Source organism: Tiliqua scincoides, chromosome 2 (assembly GCF_035046505.1).
Source record: "Tiliqua scincoides isolate rTilSci1 chromosome 2, rTilSci1.hap2, whole genome shotgun sequence".
NCBI classification, from domain to species: Eukaryota; Metazoa; Chordata; class Lepidosauria; order Squamata; family Scincidae; genus Tiliqua; species Tiliqua scincoides.
In genome coordinates, this window is record NC_089822.1 from 12,426,344 (window position 1) to 12,449,177 (window position 22,834).

Below are 22,834 nucleotides of genomic sequence, written 5' to 3' on the forward strand. Positions count from 1 at the left end.
CCAACTCCCTTCTAATGCCCACTTTTTGGCTAATTAACACCCTCCTTTTTCAAGAAAAACAGCTGTGGTGTGCAAAGAAATGAACAGAACTCCTTATCAGTTGAGTAATTAACAAGAATTTATTGCTACAAACACACTCCCAGCAATTCCTCTTGTCCAGAGGCTTTCCCCTCCAAGTCCAATCCAGTCTCCAAAGCACAGTCCAGTCTTCCCAGTTCAGTCTTCTGCAGCAGAGTCCCTCCTCTGTGTCCTCTCCAGCAGAGTGTCTCCTCCAGCAGGGTCCTGGTAGTCCTCTATTCTGTGTCCTCCAGCCAAGTCCTGGCAGTCCCCTTCTCCCATAGGTCTGGGTCAGGTAGCTCTGTCTGTTCAGGTTCCCTCTGGGTCAGGTTAGCTCTGTCTCCTTCTGAAGCTGCCTTTTATCCTTGGATGTCTCATAATCCAAAATGCAGCTCACCTGTGAGCTACCTTGTTAGCCCCTTGTTAAGTTCAAATTAGGCTCAGGTGAGCCATCTCTTCAATCCATGTCCATTCAAAGTCCCATCAAGGGCAAATGAAGCTCAGGTGTCCATCAGAGTCTCCACTGGCCTTGATTGATTACAGCTGTGGAGCCAGCCCTGCCCTTCCCAGAGCTGCCAACCAGCTGTCAAAACATGGGATCACTGTCAACACCACATCATCCACCTGATGATATTCTGATCTTCCATTACAGTATGTGACTGCATCTGAGGAAATGTTACAGGCCTGTACTTTGAACAAGCTGCAGTGTATGTTCTTTTAACAATGCTAGTAAATGGGACTTACTCCTGGGTAAGCATGGGGTAGGATTGCAGCCTAGGATTGTTAAAAATTTTCCTGCTTGATGATGTTGCTTCTGGTCATGACATCACTTCTGGTGGGTCCTCACAGATTCTCATTCTAAAAAAGTGGGTCCTGGTGCTAAATGTGTGAGAACCACTGGCCTATATCTTTAACCACTGTAGAGAAGAGGGACTTTTGGCAGCTGCAGCTCAACATGGAAGGGTTTAAAAAGTTACACCTGCCAAGATTCCCTCTTCTATACAATGGTTAACGGTATAGGCCAGCCATTTTCAAGCACTGGCCGCAAATGGTCTGCAGGTGTACTGCCGGACTTTGGGGGAGGGTCATTTATTAGTAGGGCCATTGAGGGATGTAAGCCCCCCACCAACAGCATGGTGTGCCTTGTCAAATGCCAAAAAACCGATGGTATGCCTTGACAATGTTAGTACCTTGTCAGTGTGCCATGAGAAAAGGTTGAAACTCACTGGTATAGGCACTCTGTTGCATCTGGTCACCCTGGTCCTGAGGCTATTGGAAAATCAGATACTGTATAGCTGCTCATTATCCTGCAAAGAGCTCCACAGTGTGCAAGCATGTATAAATACAGGGAGATAAATGTTTGAGGGGTTTTTCTGGTTATTGTTATTTATAAATAAATAAAATCTTTCTAGATCTCCTTTTTTAAAAAAAATCTTATAAAGCTAGGTGAGTCCCAATAAAATGTTGAAAAAAGTGGGTCCTGGTACTATAAAGTTTGGGAACCACTGCGCTAGATGGTTGCAAGCCAATTTCAAGTGGGTCCTCATTCATTTAAATGTGTGTAGTATTTTATTTTTAATAGATTTGATGCTACCAAGGTATGTGATTGCATTTGGGGACATGTTCCAGATCTGTACTTTTAACAGGCTACTATGTAAATGCTTTTAACAATGATAGTCAATGGGGCTAACTCCCAGGTAAGTGTGGATAAGATTGCAGCCTTTGGGATGTTTGGGGATTTTTTTTTAAACAGATCAGCAACTGCTTGGAAGGTTAGGAGGGTTTTTCTTTATTTTAAATTTTTTTTAACATACTTATTTTAAACTTTTAATTTATTGATTGATTTGATTTTATCCTATGGGGGGTGTTAAAAATTTTCCTGCTTGATGATGTCACTTCTGGCCATGACATCACTTCCAGGTAAATGACATCACTTCTGCTGGATCCTGACAGATTGTCATTCTGAAAAGAAGGTCCTGTTGCTAAAAAGTTTGAGAACCTCTGGACCAGGGATGTCCAAAGTTTTTGGCATGAGAGCCACATCATCTCTCTGACACTGTGTCGGGGGCCAGGGAAGAAAATAATTAATTTACATTTCAAATTTGAATAAATTTACATAAGTTTACATAAATGAATATATTAAACATGAACTTATATGAATGAATGAAGGTCTTGCAATAGCTCAAGGCCTATAAAAGGCCTTGCACAGAGCAAGGCTGGCCTTTCCTTTGCTGCTGCTACTGCATCACAATTAGTAAAAAATACTAATTAACCCATTTCTGCCCAGCCCACAGGTGTACACATTTGATCCCTGTTAATATATGCAGCGCTGGCCAGAAATGGCTTACAGGCAAGTGCCCACATTCTCTGTGGCAAGGGTGGCTATCAGTGGCGTAGCTAGAGGGGGGTGCAAAGCACTAAGTTTTGCAGGGAGCCTCCCTGTGGTGTACATGCAGCCCCTCCCCTCAGAGTGAGGTGGGAACAAAATGGAGGTATATGCTCCCATAGACCAGAATAGCTCCAGTGGGGAGGGGGGATGGCCACTTGCACACATCGGTGAGGCTCCCTGCAAAACTCAGTGCTTTGCACCCCCTCTAGCTATGTCACTGATGGCTATCAAGCCAGTTCCACGCTCTTTGGCTGAGGTCAGGAAGATACAGGCTACAATCTTATCCACACTTACCTGGAAATAAGCCCCATTGACTATAATTGGACTTACTTCTGAGTAGACATGCAAAGGATTGGGTTGGCAGATGTCAGAATTCTGCCTGGCAGATTCATATTATTTTTTGGCTTTAACCACTGGCTCCTCCAGCTAGCCTGGTTTTCCCAGAGGCTACAAGAGCACATTTCCCACACAATGTAGACTTCAGACCACAGCCTAGGGCAAAGGATATGTATTAATGAAACTTGGCATATCATGGTTGAGGGGGCCAGTGTAATTGGAGAACATGCTTATAGTTATATAGAGCATTAACCAAGGGTAAATGTGCCGATTGCATCTGGTCAGTAAGCACATCACCCCCTACTGTTCTATTATGTCCTCCAAGCCAGAAACAGTGACTCCTAAAGCATGAGCTGATGTGTCTTGACCACTGAAGCTGTGGAAGGACAATGCAATGACCTTTATTTCAGAGAGTCACAGACCCATGAGGCAAGGGTGAAGTGGCTACCTCAGGTGGCAGATTTTGCATGCTCTGATGGGTGAAACCACAGCACGCAGACTAATCCAAACTAGCAGACACAGCACACTAGCCAATTCCACTGTGCAAGCTGAAGCAAGTCCAAGACACTGGAGCTGTGGTGACAAAGTGCCATTTGGATTTGTGGCCTCAGGCACTAAGAGCGAAACAAAGCTCACGTCACCACATCACTCCTTTTGTGGTCCTCACTTTTGTGGTCACCACATCACCCCAGGCCTCACTTTTGTTGTCATGACGACAGCTTAGGTACTGTACTTTTGGGGGCAGGGGTCAGATATGCAATATGCTCGGGGCCAAGCCCGATAACCTCTATCAGAGACGGGGGGCAATGGTTCCAATACACTGCTGATCCTTACAGAACCTGTCCACTCTTACCAATGGTGTTATGTTGGTCTCAACTACAGCCTAGGCCTCACTGCGAAGCTCAGTTTGTCAGTGTCCATCAAGCCATCTGGGCTATTTTTGCACCAGCTGCTAAATGTGAACATTTAGTGGATTATTACCTTATAATATCAGGTGAAACTGCAGTTAAGCTACTTGATTAGCAAAGCAGAGGACTTCTTGCCAATCCATATTGTGGCCGGCTATCTGCTCATGCTCGCCTATGAAGCGTGCAAGAGAGCTTTTGAAAAATCAATAGGGCTAGCAGTCACAATTTTTTCCCCTCCCAGTTTCCCTGCTGTCTGCCACAGTCTTTCACATAACTCAGGCAGATGACTGCTGGAGGTTTTTTAAATAGCTGCAGGGTACTGCTCTGAATGAGTCGCACATTTGTCAATTTCAGAGGAGTGCTGGGGTGACTTTCAACATTTACAAAGAATACTGGGCCAACTAGATTTCACACTCAGGAGTAGCAACCCTACACAATCCCTTTGTTGGATTGTGGGGATTGAACAGGCAGGAATGAAACTGATGTAGGCCAATGTACCCCTTTGATATTTAACTCATAAGCCCTGTTGGATCAGGCCCAGGGCTCATGTAGTCCAGCTTCCTGTATCACACAGAGGCCCACCAGATGCCTCAAGGAGCACACAAAACAACAAGAGACCTGCATCCTGGTGCCCTCCCTTGCATCTGGCATTCTCAGGTGGCTTTCTTGCTACTTTACTCAAATCAATGTTGGCAACCTTCAGTCTCGAAAGACTATGGTATCGCGCTCTGAAAGGTGGTTCTGGAACAGCGTCTAGTGTGGCTGAAAAGGCCAATTCGGGAGTGACAATCCCTTCCACACTGGGAGCAAGTGCAGTCTGTCCCTGGTCTGTCTCCCTGGCTATGGGCCTTCCTTCTTTGCCTCTTTGCCTCAGCCTGTTGGCCAAGTGTCTCTTCAAACTGGGAAAGGCCATGCTGCACAGCCTGCCTCCAAGCAGACTGTGTTCCAACCAGTGAGGGTTTAGGCAAGAGCTTCTGAATACCGGTGACAGCACAATGAACAATTAAGCAAAAGTAAAATTCTGTTTCAAGAATCATTGCAGCACAGAAGCATGCGATTCACCAATCAGATCAAGCCACTGATGTTTTCTCAAGCCCAGCTAGGCATTTTGTGCTCGACTACTCACAAATGCTACACAAGAAGCCATAAAAGAAAACAGACAAAAGACTAAACAGCTGTGATTTCTTGGCCGATGGCAGATACAGAGCTTGTGTAAATAAAAGATCGGCATTGTGTCTAAGTGGAAGCAAAGGAAAAACTGCACTCACAATACTGTACATGCACCCATCTGCATGACGGGCAGTTTGGAAATAATGCCGCTGCATTTAGCACCCAAATGCACCATCAGGCTTTAGCTGTGTGGCTCAAGGCATTTTTCCACATTAAGAGCAGAGAAATAGACACAGTTGATTTGCACGTTCTACATTCTTGCTCATACACAGACTTCATGCACTTCCACACCTTTGAACTGCCAAACGTTTTGGCAACTACAAGTAGAGTATCCCTTATCCAGACTGCTTGGGTCAGGAAAGTGTCTGGATTTTGGAATAATTGCATATGATGAGTGCTTTTTCACTGTTACCTATACGGGCATCTGCTGGGCTCTCTGACATTTTTCAACAATGTCTGTACAGGTACACATCACAGAACAGAGCATAGAACTTACAGCCTCTGTCTGCTCTGTAGGTGGAAATGAGCACAAGACCTTTTAGTGTTTGCCCTACAGACAAGTCCTGGACAAAAATGTCTGGATTTCAAAATAGTCCAGATTTTGGATGTCTGGATAAGGGATAATCTACTTGTAATACACTTCTGGCAGGTGGATGCTTTCCCTGAAAAGTGTCTTCAGCGAAAATGTAGTCAATGGTTTTCTGGTACTGTGCAGGTTATATAATGTTTATGGAAGAAGTGATGTGGTGTCTTTGAGAGCCAGAGAAGGGAGTTCAGCATGGCAGCATCTTCCCCAGGAACAGACTATCTTTAGAAGTTTGGTCAGAGAATACACTTTCACAGTTGGGTCAGTAACTGTACAAGCAAGAATGGAATAGTTGGTGGAAACCCTAACAATTGACCAATTGGAATAAACTAGATTTTACATTCTGTAAGTTGCATAAAGCAAACATACAATGCAGTTATGAAGGCTGCATGTCCACAATCTTGTTTTTCTTTCAATGTTATGAATTTATTGATTGCCAGGTTTGAAAATGGGACATGCACAATTGATGCAAAATGCAAATTGGAGAGTATATGTGTATAAGAGAAAGACTTGGTCTTCAGGCAGGAATCTAAGAAATTCCATCTAGGATTTGCTCCAGAACAAGTTCCATAAACACATGAGGCATTTCCTTAAGGGACACCAGAGGAATAGCCACAACAGAGAGGTCAATCAGCGCCAAGCTACTTGTAGAACAGGAGATATAAAGGACACGTGGACAGACTTCAACTGGCTCCTTTTTCCCAAGGAAGTGTAGTTCTATGAATAGGCAAGGAACTGAGAATTAACAACGCCATCCTAATAGCACAGTTCCCTGTCATGTCAGCCAGCTGTGCAATGCAATGCAAAGATATTGCAAAGCAAGCTTACCAACCATGAGCTATTTTGGATAACATCAGAAGAGCCCTGCTGGATCAGGCCAAGGGCCCATCTAGTCCAGCTTCCTGTATCTCACAGTGGTCTAAAGGATGCCTCAAGAGCACTCAAAAGAATAGACTACAGCAGTACCACAAGGCTTCCTACAACAGAACTACTGAAAAAGAGATTGCAAGCTATTCTGGGGATGATAATAATAACTGGGTATTTATATACCGCTTTTCTGGTCATCGGATTACTCCTCTGACTCCTCAAGGTGGTTTACATAGGCAGGCCGTTTCTAAATTCCTCGAGGGGATTTTTACAATCACAGAAAGGTTCTTTCTTTCAAGAACCACACAACATTTCAGATGGATCTTTCTTGGTCTGGTATCACTTCTGGCCACCAGTTGCCTCCTATGCAGGCTGACAGTCTACTTCTTCATAGATCGTGTCTCTTCTAATTGTATAGGTTACATCTCGTGGTTGTTCCAGTTGGGGGTGCCCCATGACACACTACCATGTGTAAGGCTAAGAAGCATGTCCAAAACATATTCTGTACCCTTGCCTCAGGGACACATTTTTTAACCCTACACCCTAAAGGCAGTTTAACAAGTACACCGGTAACAGGTTATTAAGATGAAGGAGTTGGTTGCTACAGCACAGAGCTGTAGTAGTATCAGAGCCATGTGTTGTTAATCTGAATAAATTTCTATGGTAGAGTAACATCCAATGGATCCTCCCACTTTATTCCTCTCTTGCTTTAAGAACTTACATGGAAAACATTTTTTGAGAAAGGAGGTTAATATTGGGACTGAGATTTTTTTTTTCTTGATTGGGTTTTTTTTTTACACTTTACTATCTTTTAACATTCTAGGGTACACCATCTTTGAACCTGCAACATGATTTGACTTTTTGCAAATGCAAAACAAAAGTCAAGCTCTAAATCCAGCACTTTTTGAATACAATCAAATGCCCCATTTCTTTCAAGACTTTTTAAAAAGAGAAAAAACTGCTTCAGAAAAGTTTTCCATCCAGCTAGAGCACCCTGATCATTTAAACTAGTAGTCAATCTAAGGCAAACAAGTACAGCCCAATATGATGGATCACAGCAGTAGCGTTCCCAAAGAAGGGGCAAAGCACTAAGTTTCGAAAGTGCCTCAAAGTGCCCTGGAAGCGGCCTCTCCTCGCCTTGGGAGCCATTCCTACCAGCAAGAGCAAAGCAGAGAAGATGCTTTGTGGTGCCTACAAAACTTAGTGCTGTGCCCTCCTCTGGGAATGCTACTGGGTCATATGGATGGCAAAGACCTAGAGAAGGAGCTTCTGCAGTCACTGGGCTGCAATTCATCACCTAATTTAATCACCTAATTTAAAATTTCCAAGTGGAAAAAAAAATTCATTTGAAAAAAGCAGAATGTTGACCACTTGTTTTTATTTGCAGATGGATTGTGGGATGATGAAATGCATTTGTCACTGAGAAAAGGAGGGTTTTGCTTAATGCTGGCTGGAGTTCGGCCGAATGATCTTGATTAGGGTTTGCAGCGCTGGACAAAGCGGGGATACAGACAGACATCCCGAATATGGTGCCTGTTCAGAATCCAGGTCAGGAACCGCTCCAAGCCCAATCCATAGCCACCATGAGGGCATGTTCCATATTTACGCTGTGAAGTCAAATCAGAAAGAGAAATACTGTCAAGAGACAGAAGGATGACATTCTGGGGAACAATTACTTAGGACAAGCCACTCTCTTTTTTCCCAAGACAACAGAAAGGGTCCAATCTCTTCCTTGCCCTTAACAGAGTGGCAGAAAAATTCCTTTGCAGTATAGCCATGTAACAAATAAGGGAAAAGATAGAAAAAGGAGCCCTAGAGCTTCACTAAAAGGAGCTGCCATGAGAACACTCGTGCCCAGGCTTCATTTTGGTGTCTGCGGAAATGAAGTTTCCTCTCAAACCAGGGCTACAATTCTTACGTCAGCCCCTACAAGCTGTTCAGTAGGTGAGCTGGCTTGTGAAGATTAGGCTAGTCAGTTTCACTCCTTTTTGAAGACAGTCTGTTTAGAAAGTTGTCTGTCCTGCAAAGAAAAGACTTATTCCCAAGGCCCTAAACATTACGCTGGAGGCTGCATCTCAGACTGTACACAGAAAACATCAATAGGAAATGGTGTTCGGTGAAGCGATGGCTCCTTCAACAAGTGTAGAAAAGCTCCCCTGCCACAGAAACCATCCAACTGCAACATACAATGTGTCAAGCCTGACCACTTAGGTCACCCAAGAGCTGAAGGAGAAGAGAGTCCCCGAGCCAGACTGTTTCCAGATTCTGATTCCAGACATGTTCCAAGTCACAAAGCAGGGAGCCCCTGTTGCCAGGAGGAAGAAGTTCCTCTCTCAGCCCTCCTCACCCAGAGTACATCTTGATTAGGCCAAATGTGTACCTTTTATATAATGTACTTTCTAGTTCAAAACAATGGGTAACGGCAGTTAGGGGTCATGATGATTAAGAAAGTGATGGAGCCACAGGATGGTATCTTCTTCCTGGGATTCAGCTTCTCTCCGGCATAAATCCCCTTGCTGGCTTTTCCCAGTTAAGTATCTCATTGGCACTGATGTCTAATATGCACCAGGGTCTCTCAACTTTTAACTTGGCAACTAGCTTCTATCCAGTTCTGATTCAGAGGAAACTCTTGGTATGTTCCTGGTTAAATACTGGGGCCAGTGAAATGCTTTCCCATAGTTAACCCATTTTTGCCTGGCCCACAGGTGTACACATTTGGTCCCTGTTGCATATATGCAACATTGGGCAGAAATGGCTTAAAGCCACGGGGGTAGGGTGGTCCATTTTCAGCACCAATAACAGGGCAGCCATAGAATAAACAGCTGAATACAAAGAGAAACCAGATAAATCTTAGAATTTCAATGCTGCAGTCCAAGCGTTTGGGGAATTAAAAACATTTTAGAAGCTCCCATAAGCCATGGGCAAATTGTTTGAGTACTTTTGGAACAAAAGAAAATAAGACACTTGCTGTTTATGGTGGCTGTGAATGGAATCCTGGAAATCACCAGCAGGAACAGGTGCAAAAAAAGACAAGCCTCCAAGATGGAAGGGCAGAGCACAGGCTTATCTTCTACCAAATCCCAATTTAATGAACATAGCATGATTTTGGGTTTTTTTTTATAATCTCATGTATTGCATTCACTGCATTTTTTTTTCATTAATTACTTTGTAACCCAATTTCTTCAAGCATGTCAGAACTATCTCAACTCAAAATTAACACCACCTTGGGACCAAGTTGTCAGTCACCAAACTGGGCATGCAAATCAGTGGGCCCTCCTTAGAGCGGGCCCTACTTATCCGCAGGGGTTTGGGTGCAGGATCTCCCCTCCACAGATAAAGAATTCAGTGGATACTCAGGCCCACTCCCAAATGTTGCACAATTACAACCACTCCTGGGTTGTACCAGGCCAGTGACCCACTCTATTGGCCTCCATGATCTTCAGAATGGCCCACAGAAGCCTCTGGAAGCTATTTCCAGTCAAAAGTTGTCTTTGAAAACCAGAAGTAGCTTCTGGAGGCTTCTGCAGGCCATTCTGAGGCTCATTCTGGAGACAACAGAGTGGGTTCCTGGCCTGGTGCAACCCAGGAGAGACCTCCAGAGGCCCCAGGTAAGTAACTGCAAGAACCTCTGGAGGCACCCATGCGAACCCTGTGTTTCTGCAAATGGTTAAATCCATAGATACATGACCTGTGGACGCAGAGGGTCCACTGTAGTTGCTTGTTTCTGCTCAGAACAGCTCCACCAGTTGAAGACTGCACCAGTTGAAGACTGTGCAGTTAATGCTTTCTAACTGCACAAAGTATTTTAAATCTTAGTTGGTCTCCCCAAAAGTGTGCTGCCTGTCTTGTCTAGCATCTGGGTTTCCAGCCATGGTGTGTTCCTATATAATAAAACCTGTCAGCATGAGTTCTGAGTGAAGCAGAACCACAGCTTACAAGTTGGTTCAGGGAGCAGGTGTGGAATGATGATTCAGCAGAATCAGCAAGCACCTGGGACAGGCACACCCTGGGTGTGACCAAGCCAATACTGATTGGCTGAGCTGACTATATAAGCTTAGTCTGCTGGAGCCTCAAGTGCAGCAGTAGGGGAGTTGATGGAGATTACTGTTAGACTGCTGCCTGTGACTGAAGAGGCTGGATACAGTATGTATATGATATTACTGACTTATGGACTGAACCTTTGACTGTGTATTATTGGAAACTGATCTGGACTTGTTATACTGGAACTGACTGCTCTCCGTGCTGACTCTTGGACTGTTGAATGACTACTCTGAATGTGATATCCCTTGCTCAATACAACTGCTGAAAGTACTCTGCTGTAGTTGATGTGTTTTCTTGCAACCTGCTCACATTGGGACAAGACTGAGAACCTACTTCAATCATCTCATAATTTAACACACAAAACCTTTAAACTTAACAAAACCAACAACAAATTATGCTACACACCTGGTCGGTGTACCAATAATAAGGTGTAGGATCAATGCCTTCTCTCTTGTAACCTGCCAGCAGTTCATCACTGTCCCAAATACGCATTGAGCCTCCAACAATCTCACCAACATTGGGCATCAACACATCAACCTAAAAAGAGGCAAGGTGAAATGCATTATGGTGAAAGCCAATGGCACGAGTGCAATTCATTCTGTTCAGAGCAGATGTCTCAAATATACACTTCCTGGGGCCATGCATGGCTTCCAGGGCCCTCAAACAGTTTGTTTGTGGCCCCAGGCATAAAGAAGCATCAGTTTGAGGCTTCTGGTTCTGTCCAGTGCTCATGCATACAACAGAATTCTAGGGCGACCAGTTTCAGAATGCTGTAACGTCACATACACTTTTAAACCTAGGACTGGTTCGCATAACTTTTTCCTTCATGTGAATAACCATGACTTTCCCCGATCATGCACCTAGATGGGGAAATGAAACGCATGGAACAGTCAATCATGAAGAGCAGCAATGGGTTTGGCCGTCATGGCCGGGAAAAAGTGCCCCTGCACTTACATAAACTACTGGGGGGAGAGATTGTAGTTCAATGGTAGAGCACCTGAGAATAGAGCATGCAGAAAGTCCCAAGTTCAATCCCTGGCAGCATCTTCATGTAGGACTGGGAAAGACCTTTCCTGACACCCCAGAGAACTGCTGCCAACTGCACATGTCCTCTTTCCAGAGAACTCTGAACACAGGGGAGCATCCACTCCACCTACTTTTAGTGTGAAGTGGTACAGTACAGAATCCCACCACTTTGCTCTGTGAACTGTTCAGCTCTCTCCATCATCAGAGATCAAATGATGTACTGTACATGCAAGTGTCATGTGACCCTCAAGGAGAAGCACCAGGGCGATCTTAAATATGCACCCACCCCATATTAAGAAAAACAGCCTTTAAAAAATGGATTGCCTTGAGAGGAATGTTTTGATCTTTTAAATCTATTGGCTAAGTGGTTTAAAGACCCTTCTAATGGACAAGCCTTTCATTCATGCTTCTATGTTAATCCATCGACAGCGTCTGTTACTTTAAAAGACAGGCACGAAAAACATTAACAAGCCTAACGGCTCTCCCCATTCCGTATGCATTGCATGCAGGGAACACCGACTGACAGATTCAGTAAGGCGGGAATCCTCAGGGCAGCGCTGCATGTAGAAAGACTTTATCTCGGCGGGAAATCGACACAGCAAGATTGGTTCATTAATGGCATCTGTCATCTGTCTCTCCGGAGCCTCTGGAATGTCCTGCGATTCAGAACAAGAGACTTATTAGCCAACTCTCTTCCTGCCTAGAACCTCTCCCACTGCTCAAGTCACTTCTCAAACCGCCTGAAGCTCCTTTACTTCCTATTGTCCATTTACATAGCCAGGGTTGCAGGCTTAGGGGTTGGGGTGGCAATGCAAGCAAAGTCTGATATTTGGGCATGTGAAAGCACAGCCTTCTTGGAGTTGTAAGCAGCTGCCTTGCAGAGTCACACCACCAGTCCCTCTAGCCCCAGACTGTCAACTCTAAGTGGCAACAACTCTCCAAATTCATAATGGGAGCTCTGTTGACTGGTCATGCCAAGGCCTTGGTCATACCAAGCCATCTTCTGTATATGCTCTACTTCCAAGCTAAGTTCCCTCCCGAGTCTACTTTCCATGTACAGCAGTTGTACGACACATGCAGAGTGGAAGAGGAACCAAAGCACCTGCTTTGCATGAAAGTCCCAGGTTCAATCCCTGCTATCTCCAGGAAGGGCTGAGCAAGGCCCCCGTCCTAAATCCTGGACAACTACTGCCAGTTCAATTTTGCCACCTATAAGGCGGACTGGTGGTCTAACCTGGCCTAAGACAGCTTCATACTTTTGAAAGGATTCAGTGCCCACCACAGAGTTTCCAAAAGTCCAAACCACAAAGAAACACTTTGCTTTTATTTTTTTAAAAAGTAAAATTAAAATGGGATCCACACTTCATTCTTCTGCTCAAAAAGGGTTTCATTTAGTGAGAATTCCTTCATAAATCACTGAGGGCCCAATCCTATTCGATTTTCTCATGCTAGTGCAGCTGTGCCAATGGGGTATGCACTGCATCTTGTGGTGGGGCAGCAGTCACAGAGGCCTCCTTAAGGTATGGGAACATTTGTTCCCTTACCTTGGGGCTGCATTGCAGCTGCATTGGTGCTGGAAAATTGGATAGGACTGGGCCCCGACTGGACTGGTTCCTTTCAACCAACAGGTGAAATCCCATCCCCCTCTCCTGATCTCACAAGAGACTCCTGAAGTTCACTACACTGAAAAAAGGCAGTTATTTTTTTTAATGCTCCTCAACACATGTAAGCAAATAATGTAATCCCCCCCCCAATCCTCCCTGTGCGGCCCTCCCCCTTATGTTCTTGTTCACTATATGCAGGAAATTGTGCACAGGAGAGCATTCAAAAATGCAACACTACATCTAGCCTGAAGTGGCACAGTATAGAATCCTGTATTTGGGATTAAAATCATTCAAGCACAACCTAAGAAGCAGCATGTCTCTCCCAGCCTGTCTGGGTTCAGATGCTACTAAAAAAAAAATCACACTTGAACTGTAAATGGAGAACTATCACTACTGTTGAAAGATCAGGAATGACCAAGGGTGGGATTATACACCAAAAAGAGGCTTACCTCTCCAAATTCGTAATAGGTACCATCATCCTTCTTCACATCATGCTCCTTGAGCCATACAATGGCATCTGCATAGTTCATTCGCTTGAAGGGCCGCTTAGGGGGCTCAAAGTTCTGCAATCGCAGAGGAAGGGCACATTTGAAAACACCCAAAAGCTTCCCCACAAAGCAATCCAAGTGCCTGGTATCCACATTTTGATCCCACTCCACCCTGAAGGTTGAGGATGAGTTATAACAGCCAGCAAACTGACACATAAAACCTGTCCCGTGCCATAGGATCAGATCAACACAGCTACCTATAGCTTGTGTGCATCTGAATTGTAAACATTATTATTGACTTGAATGCTACTGTTTGTTGCTATGAGGAAAAGGAAAGGTATATACTCAGGGTCATCACTGGAGTGAGTACCAAATCTCAGGATGCTGAATTTTGTAATTGGTGTCACATTCCATGGTTACTTAAAACTGAAAAGTACACCTTGGCCTGGGTATCATCTAGAGCAGGGGTGTCCAAAGTTTTTGGCAGGAGGGCCACATCATCTCTCTGACACAGTGTCGGGGGCCGGGGAAAAAATGAATTAATTTACATTTAAAATTTGAATAAATTTACATAAGTTTACATAAATGAATATATTAAAGATGAACTTATATGAATGAATGAAGGTCGTGCAATAGCTCAAGGCCTATAAAAGACCTGGCACAAAGCAAGTCCAGCCTTTCCTTCACTGCCACTGCTGCATCACAGATGTGAAACAGCAAGCAGTGGAGAGAGCCCTCATCCCACAGTTCACATGAGAGGTCAAGCAGTCGCCCTCACGCTGAAAGCAGTTGCGTCAGGCCAGTGCAGGCTCCAACAAATCTCCAGAGGGCCAGAGGCTCATTGGAGACCAGGGGCTCCCTGAGGGCCGCATTGGGAGTCTTTGAGGGCCGCAAGTGGCCCCAGGGCCAGGGTTTGGGCACCCCTGATCTAGAGCAGGGGTCTCTAAACTTTTCAGCGGAAGGGTCGCATCAAATATCTGGCACAGCGTCAAGGGCCGGAAAAAAAATTAAATATAAAATTTAAATAAGTACATTAGAGATGGAACAGATGAATGAATAAATGAATGGGTTCAAATATCCAGGACTTCTCCAAGCATGAACACAACCCAAGAAATAAAACACACACTTAAATGGACCCACATTCCCTCACCCCACAAGCACAACTCTGGTTGTGTTTGGTCAACTGGGCCAGAGGTGCTCAGGGGATCAGAGACTGGCCGCAGGCTGGATAGAGGCTCACCACAGGCTGCATCTGGCCCCTGGGCCGGGGTTTGGAGACCCCTGATCTAGAGCAGGGGAGAGAGGGTGTTGAGCTACAATGGCACTTATTAACAGTATTTATATACCGCTTTTCAACTAAAACTTCACAAAGCGGTTTACAGAGAAAAATCAAATGCCTAACGGTTCCCTGTCCCAAAAAGGCTCACAATCTAAAAAGATGCAAAAGAACACCAGCAGACAGCCACTAGAAAAGACACTGCTGGGGTAAGGTGGGTCAGTTAACTCTCCCCCTGCTAAAAAAAGGAGCACCCACTTGAAAAAGTGCCTCTTACCCAGTTAGCAGGGTTTAAATTGCACTTACAGCAAGAAGCAGAGATAGACAAATGTCCCTGAAAGTCAGTTTGCTCATTATTACCAATCTCCTACATCAAGTAGTCACAGGAGGTGCTGTGTGCCTTTTAGTGGCATTCTCACACAGGGCAACAGAGCCTACGTTAGTGTTTCTCAACCTTTGTCCTCCACCATATCACTTCACAGGATCCACCTATTTGAAGTACCAATGGAAGTAACTGGCGATAATATAACTGCCAATTACTTTTGGGTTAGATGCCAGATGCAACGTTACAAACATCAGTAAGAAGCTCAGGATGGACAAGAGGGCTTTTTTCAAGTGCAGAAAACTATGCTTTGGAGCCTTCTACTTCGGTTTATTGAGTTGTGTTTCTGATCTCACTGCCCAGCAACAGGTGTCCTGGGGTCCTGTGAGTACCACCAGACACCTCAAGTACCACTGATGGTACCTCTACCACGGTTGAGAAACACTGGCCTACATGCCATGCCAATATCCCCCAGAATTCTCAACAGTGCAATGAAATTTCACAACAGATGTGCCAGGGCTCTTTTGCAGAGGAATTTATCAGATTCAACACAAGAAATCTTATTTAATCCAAGAGGTTTTAATTAATTAACTGAAAGTACATGTATGCATAGGACAAAACCAAAAATTGCAAAGAGAATGGCAGCCTTTATTTTTATGCTGCAAGAGGCACCCTCTTAGAAGAGGCATTCCCTTCTGCATGAGAGTGGAGGAATGCCTCTTCTAGAATGACAACTGTCATCCGCAACTTTTGGTTTTCTTTTAAGTACTTAAAAACAAATTATCTTTCAAAAAAAGTTTTGCCTATGTAATTGGGAATATTTTTTATTGATTTTGAAATAAAAGGTTGTTAATTGATTAATCTACTTGATGAAAGGTTGTAGCTCTGTTAAAAAAAAAAAAAGAATTAGATAAGCAAGCCTGTACATACTCTAGTCATGGACTCCAGGAAATGCAGTCAATAAGAACCACATTATATTTCCTTCCCTGTCACTTACCGGGTTGAGTTCATATAGTAAGGCTGAGACAGGTGACTTCAACACTCTATCCACCACATCACAGACCAGATCTTCCAGACGGTCCAACATGTCTTCAAAGGTAATGAAAGGACATTCGGCTTCAATGTGTGTGTATCTGGAGGAAAATATTTGAGGCCTTCTATGTAAAAACAGACTTGTTTTCCTTTTTTTTTAAATGCGGACTTACAAAAAAAAAATCTAGAGAACCTCCTAGTCCACACTTTTTTACTTGGACGTTTACCCACATGTACACTGTTGTAGCCCACTGAAAAGGGGAAAAAAGTAGCTAAGCACAAGCTTGTTTTAATAGCAGCAGTTCTATCCTGCTAGGATTTGGGGCTTGGGTTGACTGTTTTCATTTTTGCCACTGGTGGTTTATCTGTATCATATTATGTTTTGTTGCAGGGAAGCTCGCAGGATTGGTTGGCTGAACCCTTGCATTGGCACACGGACCTCCTAATTGCCCAAGAGGAGTAGAGGTTGTTGTTTAAATGTTTGTGGTCTAGTATCCGTGACGGAAGGGAACGTTGTTAGATTGGGATTAATCTTCACACAGAGCAGAGGGGCAGCCTAAGAAAGAGGGCCGAGGGAGGTAGAGAAGCCAAGTGATGAGAATGTAAAGGCAAGGAGGCTGAAGTAAAGGTATAGAATAGGCAATGAACCTGAAGGAAGACAGGTGGAGAATTAAGCTCAAACAAAAAGGGGAAGAAAAGGCAGGGATGGGTGGAGACATCAGGTTGAGCAATGGAATGCCATATTGATCCAGACAGGCAATCCGAAGGTTGCAGGTTTCTAGCAAATATCTGTTCTGCTACCAATAACATAGGTTTTAACACCTACTCTTCTATATTACCCATGATGCATCACATATCTGATCACTGCTTGATGACTGCTGGGTTGTAGGATCCAACTTTTCTCAGCAAACTTTTCTTTGAATTTGATCTCCGCTAAAGCTAGTACGCCTAGATCAGCAATTTTCAACCTTTTTCATCTCGTGGCACACTGACAAGGCACTAAATTTGTCAAGGCACACCATCAGGTTTTTGACAGTCGAGAAGGCACACCATGCTGCCAGTGGGGGGGCTCACATCCCGTTGGTCCTACTAATAAATGATCTTCACCCAAATTCCTGTGACACACCTGTGGGCCATTCGAGGCACACTAGTGTGCCACAGCACAGTGGTTGAAAATGGCTGTCCTAGATTATTGATTCTATGTCATGCTCATAGTTCTAATTTGGTCGTCTATACTTGTTGACTTTACAATAAAAAGGCAGCTTCCGAGCCAGCGAGAAGAGCTCTCAATCTTATATACACACAAGATATTCGGCAGTTGCTACTTCTCCCATTGCAGTGCTGCAGCATTAAGAGAAGCTGCATCAGCTACACTTCAACCACGTAGTTAGGCACAGCAACAGCTGAGCTATAAGATGGGAACGTACATTTAGAAAAAGAAAAAAGTGCAATCCTAAGTATGTCTACTCAGAAGTAAGTCCCACTGAGATCAATGGAACTTATTCCCAACTAAGAATGCATAGGATTACAGCCTGAAAAGCATAAGAACAGAAGAAGTTAGGTGCTGTGAGGTTTTTCTTAAGCTGTCTCTACCCCCAAATCTTTCATTAGGCCCTGCCTTCCTCTACAACATGGTGGTTCAACACGAGGCTGCATGTGGCCTGCAAGGTTCTTTTTGGCAGCCCCCAAAGCCCAGCCACACTCCCACCTCCTCCCATTTCTGGAGCTTTTCAGTCTCCCTGAGGCCTCTCCTTGGGGGAGATCAAAAAGCCCCACTGTACCCACTTCTGCCACTGTCCAAATTTGGCAGGCTCCAAATGTGGGAATACTTGGTGGCGATGCCATCACGTCACTGCCAATTACTTCCAGGTCAGCACATTTGGGGGCTAGGCAAGGGTTATGCACCCGTCCCCTGCTACCAAAAGTTAGACCACCCTGCTCTAGTTGTCACTTATGTCCTACTTTGAGGAAAGGTTGGGACTAGTCCAGTCAAAAAGATCTGCGTCATTTATTGGTTAGAGATGATCAAATAATCATCAAATATTTATTTATTTAGACATTTACATCTTGCTTTTCCAGTTCTTTTCAAACTGCACAAGGCAGCTAACAATCTAAAACAGGGGTGTCCAAACTTTTGGGCAAGAGTGCTGCATCATCTCTCTGACACTGTGTTGGGGGTCGGGAATTAAAGGATTTACATTTAAAATTTGAATAAGTTTACATAAATGAATATATTAGAGACGGAACTTATATATGAATGAATGAAGGTCTCATGATAGCTCAAGGTCTATAAAAGACCTTGCACAAAAAAGGCTGGCCTTTCCTTTCCTGCTGCTTAACAGATACGAAACAGCAAGCAGCTGAGGGAGCCCTCGGCCCGCAGCTCATGTGAGAGGTCAAACACTTGGTCCCTGTGCTAAGAGTAGTCACATCGGGCCAGCAAGGGTTCCAGCAAGTCTCTGGAAAGCCAGAGGCTCACTGGAGACTGGGGGCTCCCCGTGGGCTTGACTGGGAATCCCCGAGGGCCACAAATGGCCCACAGGCCGGGATTTGGGCATCCCTGATCTAAAACAATGATGAAAAACTTAGCATAAAAACACACATAGCACACACCACTTCCCTTCATGCCTGGAACTTCCTCCCAGGACACCTCTGTGATAACACTTCACTTTCTTCTAGTTCATCTTCAAAATTCACTTTTTCAGTAATGCTTCTGGTACAGTGAAGCCTTAATTTAAAAGACTAACAGAAGGAGAGGTGACTATTAACGCGGAAAGTCCATTAAATCCGAATGCACTGAAGTCAATGGAGACGTGCATGTGCAAAACATATGTGACTGGTTTTTTTATGAAGCAAAACATGTCTGTCATTTTCAAGTCTGCTGAACCGAGCTCTGTTAAATCAAGGATTCACTGCGCAACCTCTTATAGCACAAGACGGAAGTCCTTCCATGTTCAAGGGCCTTACTCCCAGGACACTGTGCATAGGATTGCAACCTTAGTTCCTTTATTCTACTATATTTGAGTCCAAGTACATATAACAAATAAATGAACATTCTTACCCAGTTTACCCTCCCCCTGTTCTCCCCTCCTTCCTCCGTTTCCCTCAGATAAAATTTTCAACTGTAAGTTCCTCAGGACGGAGACCTGTCCTCTCATACATTGTACAGCACCATGCACAGCAATATAAAATTAATAAGGGAAATAGCCTGAGACTGGGCCCTAAGGTCTGTTGTAATGCAGCCTCATTGAGGGCCCAATCCTAACCAACTTCCCAGTGCCGATGCAGCTGCAACGCAGCCCCAAGAGAAGGAAACAAGCATTCCCTTACCTTGAGGAGGCCCCCATGACTGCCCCCACATAGCAGGATGCAGCACATGCCCCGTTGGCATGGCTGCATCAGCACTGGAACGTTGGATAGGATTGGGCCCTGAGTATACAAGAAGTATTGAAAATGACATCACTACAAACTCTTGGCAGGGTTGCTTGCGTTCTGTGATTAGACCCCACACACCGTGGATGGGTGCCACTTACTCAGCAAGATGTCTGCGTGTTCGAGACTGTTCAGCTCTGTATGACTGGGCAATGCAAAATGTGTCTCCCAGTGATGGAAGACAGGTCTCCAGATACAGCTGGGACGACTGTGTCAAAAATGCCTCTTCACCAAAATAATCCAGTTTGAACAGAGTCGAGCCACCTTCAACCTGTGTCTGAACCAGTGTTGGTGGTGTGATCTGGAAGAGACAGAAACTGGCATTACTTTGTTTTCATCCTAATCTATTTCATTAGGCCCTTTCATTCTCTGTCTGAAGAGGACTACATGTTGTCACACAAATGATAAGGACTAGAACCTGATGCCAGAATCATGAAAATCTCAATTTTCATTGTCATCACTCGTAATCGCAAAAGAGACATTAAACATGAACACGGAATGAAGGCTAATATGGCAAAAAAGGAGCTTTTGGTGGGACGCGCATTAGTCACAGACCATCCCTCTTTGCTTTTGTACATAGCTGAGTCCTCAGCATCTCGTTTTAAAAAGCAAGTTTCTAGTCCTCATGACTGAAGATAAAATCTTTTCAACACTGTATGTAGGCCAAACTGTGGTTCCCAAATTGTGGGTGGGGACCTGATTTTTGGTGGGTCGCCAAAGAAGTGATGGAAAGATCAAACAATTAATTATCTCAAGCCCTGAGGCGTAAGAAATTACAGCTGCTAATTATCATGCAAAGAGCTCAGTTCCAGCAGTTTGTAAACATGGATAAATATAGGGAGATAAATGTTTCAGGGTCTTTTTTCTGATAAAAGTAAATAAAATATTTCTTTCTAGATCTTTCTTTTAAAAAAAATTCTGGTAAACCTAGGTGGGTCCCAATAGAGTGTCATTTTAAAGAAGTGGGTCCCAGTGCTAAAAGGTTTGGGAACCACTGATGTAGGCAATTCCAAAAAAAGAAAGTCTTGGTTTTTGGAAATGTGGGGGCACAATAAAAGCAAGTCTGCACAAACAGAAAAGGTGCAGAATTTACCATCCTGAAAAATGTCAACTTTCAATTTTTTTTTAATTAAAAAAAAAAAAAGTATGGTTCTAGACTCCAGGACTATAAAGAGTAGGCTTCTATCCAAGGATGGGTGGATACAATTCGTGTAAGACAAACCCACAATCTGTGTAAGGATTGTCTAGCTAACAGTCCAATGGCCAAGTGCCTTTCATAGCTCTTTGCTTTTTTCCCATAACATGCAATTTTATGCTAACAAATAAATAGACCCAAACTTGCTCACATTTCAACAAATTACATGAACTCTCAAGTCATAGAATCTTATCACTGAACCTTGGCACAATGTTTTGATTCTGTCCTTCTACCCAACCACCGTGTGCCTGGTCCTGAATATACTGTAAAAAGCAAGCAGGGGGGAAAAGCAGATGCAAAACCTACTTGATCTGAGCTGTTAGTTCTGATCAAACTGAGCTCCACTTTTATTCGAGAATTAAGCTTTTCTATAGAAAGCAACTCAAAGCTCTTTCAGTGTTTTCTCTCAGGCCCCACATCTTCCCTTCTTGACTACGATGGCTGAAACCTTCAAAATGCACCTGCATAACTAACAGCACAATCTTAACCAAGTCTACTTAGAAGCAAGTCCTAATGAGTTCAATGAGACTTACTCCCAGGTGCGTATAGGATTGCAGCCTAAATATTGTACAGTGGGCACTCAGTATCCACAGGGATCTGTTCCTGGACTGCCCACAGATACCAAATTCCACATATGATGAAATCTGCAGGGGACAGGGGGCTGTGAGCTGCTGCCGGGGGGTTGCATCCAGCCCTTTGGAGGTTGCACGCGGCCTCCTCAAAAGCCTCCTGGGCATGATGGAAGACACTTCTGGCTTGCACCGGTAAACCAGAAGTACCTTCCAGTCACATTTGGGAGGCCTTCTGAGGTACAGGAAGAAAGTGCAAGAAATGGCAGTAGGTGTGTTCCATCTCTAAATACAAGAATACAGAAAATATCTCACCGTGGTGGATGTGACCCGATCAGTGGCTCCTGACCATAATCACCATAGCAAGTTCAGAAGGAGAAAGAGGCATATCTTGACTCTGGGGACACTGACTCTGGACAGCATATAAAAAATCAATTCTCTAACAAAACCAACATTTCCTTCTTTAAGGATGATAAGATAGAAAATCCCAGAGGGTGGAAAAGGTTCACCAACTTACTTCATAATATCCTCGGTTAAAGAAATGATCCCTGAAGCACTGAACAACAGTAGAGCGGACCTTGAAGATTCTGGTCAGAATCTCTCCTCGGATCATCATGTGCCGGTTGTTCAGCTGTACATCCACATCAGACTCTTCATTGACCACATTATCGACTCCACCAGCAGGAGCCAGGCCAACAATCTCCCAGTAGTCACAGCACAACTCATGTCCTCCTGGAGCCTAATTTTTTTTTTTTTTAAAGAGAGATGAATGCACAAACATGATACCTTCTTCATGTCACCCAGAACTCATCCTTAGGCCTCCATCAGTCCTAGTTTTGGAACCAAGAGAGCCCTGGAAGACTGTCCATAGCAGAAACTAGTCAGGGGGAACTTGTCTCAGTTCTGCAGGACTTCTCAGCCTCTCTGATATCACTGACCACATGATCCTCCTGGGTCACTCAACTGGGACAAGGTTAAGAGGCACTGTTTTGCAGAGCCTGGATTCATTCACAGGGACAATGCACTTCCAGGTTCCACGGCAGTGAGTAGGGAACATGGTAAGGAGTGAAATTATGTGCTTCTTGCTCAGGCAAGTGGGAAGCAGGTCAGAGCAGGTTGCACTGGCAGCAGACTGGAGGGAAACAGTGGTGGCAGACTTGGGGTGAAAGGTACCCCCAAATCTGTCATCCCCTGGAATCTGCCACTGATGCAACCCTTATCAGGTGGCCTCGCGGATGGGCCAGCAGTGTGTTTGGGATTTCTCTAATAGACTAAGGGTGCAATCCTAACCCCTTATGTCAGTTCTTTCCAGCACTAGCAATGGGATGTTTGTGCATCCTGCAATTGGGTGTCACTCATGAAGGCCTCCTCAAAGTAAGAGAATGTTTGTTCCCTTACCTCAAAGCTCCACTCCAGTGCTGGAAAGCACTGACATAAGGGGTTAGGATTGCGCCCTAATACAGGTATAGGCTTGTCATCCACTTGTCATCCACAGATACTTGTCATCCACAGATTTGACTCAACCTGTACCCTCTG

At 44.4% G+C, this 22,834-nt stretch overlaps 1 protein-coding gene across 1 annotated transcript in view; it reads right to left on the reverse strand.

Moving 5' to 3' along the window:
* Window positions 1-7,671: 7,671 nt before the first annotated feature.
* NARS1 (asparaginyl-tRNA synthetase 1) overlaps window positions 7,672-22,834 on the reverse strand; it is a 28,879-nt gene continuing 13,716 nt past the window's right edge. The window contains exons 9-15 of the mRNA XM_066614468.1: window positions 21,816-22,037; window positions 19,636-19,835; window positions 16,068-16,203; window positions 13,434-13,547; window positions 11,905-12,036; window positions 10,760-10,891; window positions 7,672-7,920 (exon numbers count right to left, since the gene is read on the reverse strand). Of these exons, the coding sequence (XP_066470565.1) occupies window positions 7,789-7,920; window positions 10,760-10,891; window positions 11,905-12,036; window positions 13,434-13,547; window positions 16,068-16,203; window positions 19,636-19,835; window positions 21,816-22,037 (1,068 nt within the window). The 3' untranslated portion in view covers window positions 7,672-7,788. The remainder of the gene's footprint in view (window positions 7,921-10,759; window positions 10,892-11,904; window positions 12,037-13,433; window positions 13,548-16,067; window positions 16,204-19,635; window positions 19,836-21,815; window positions 22,038-22,834) is intronic.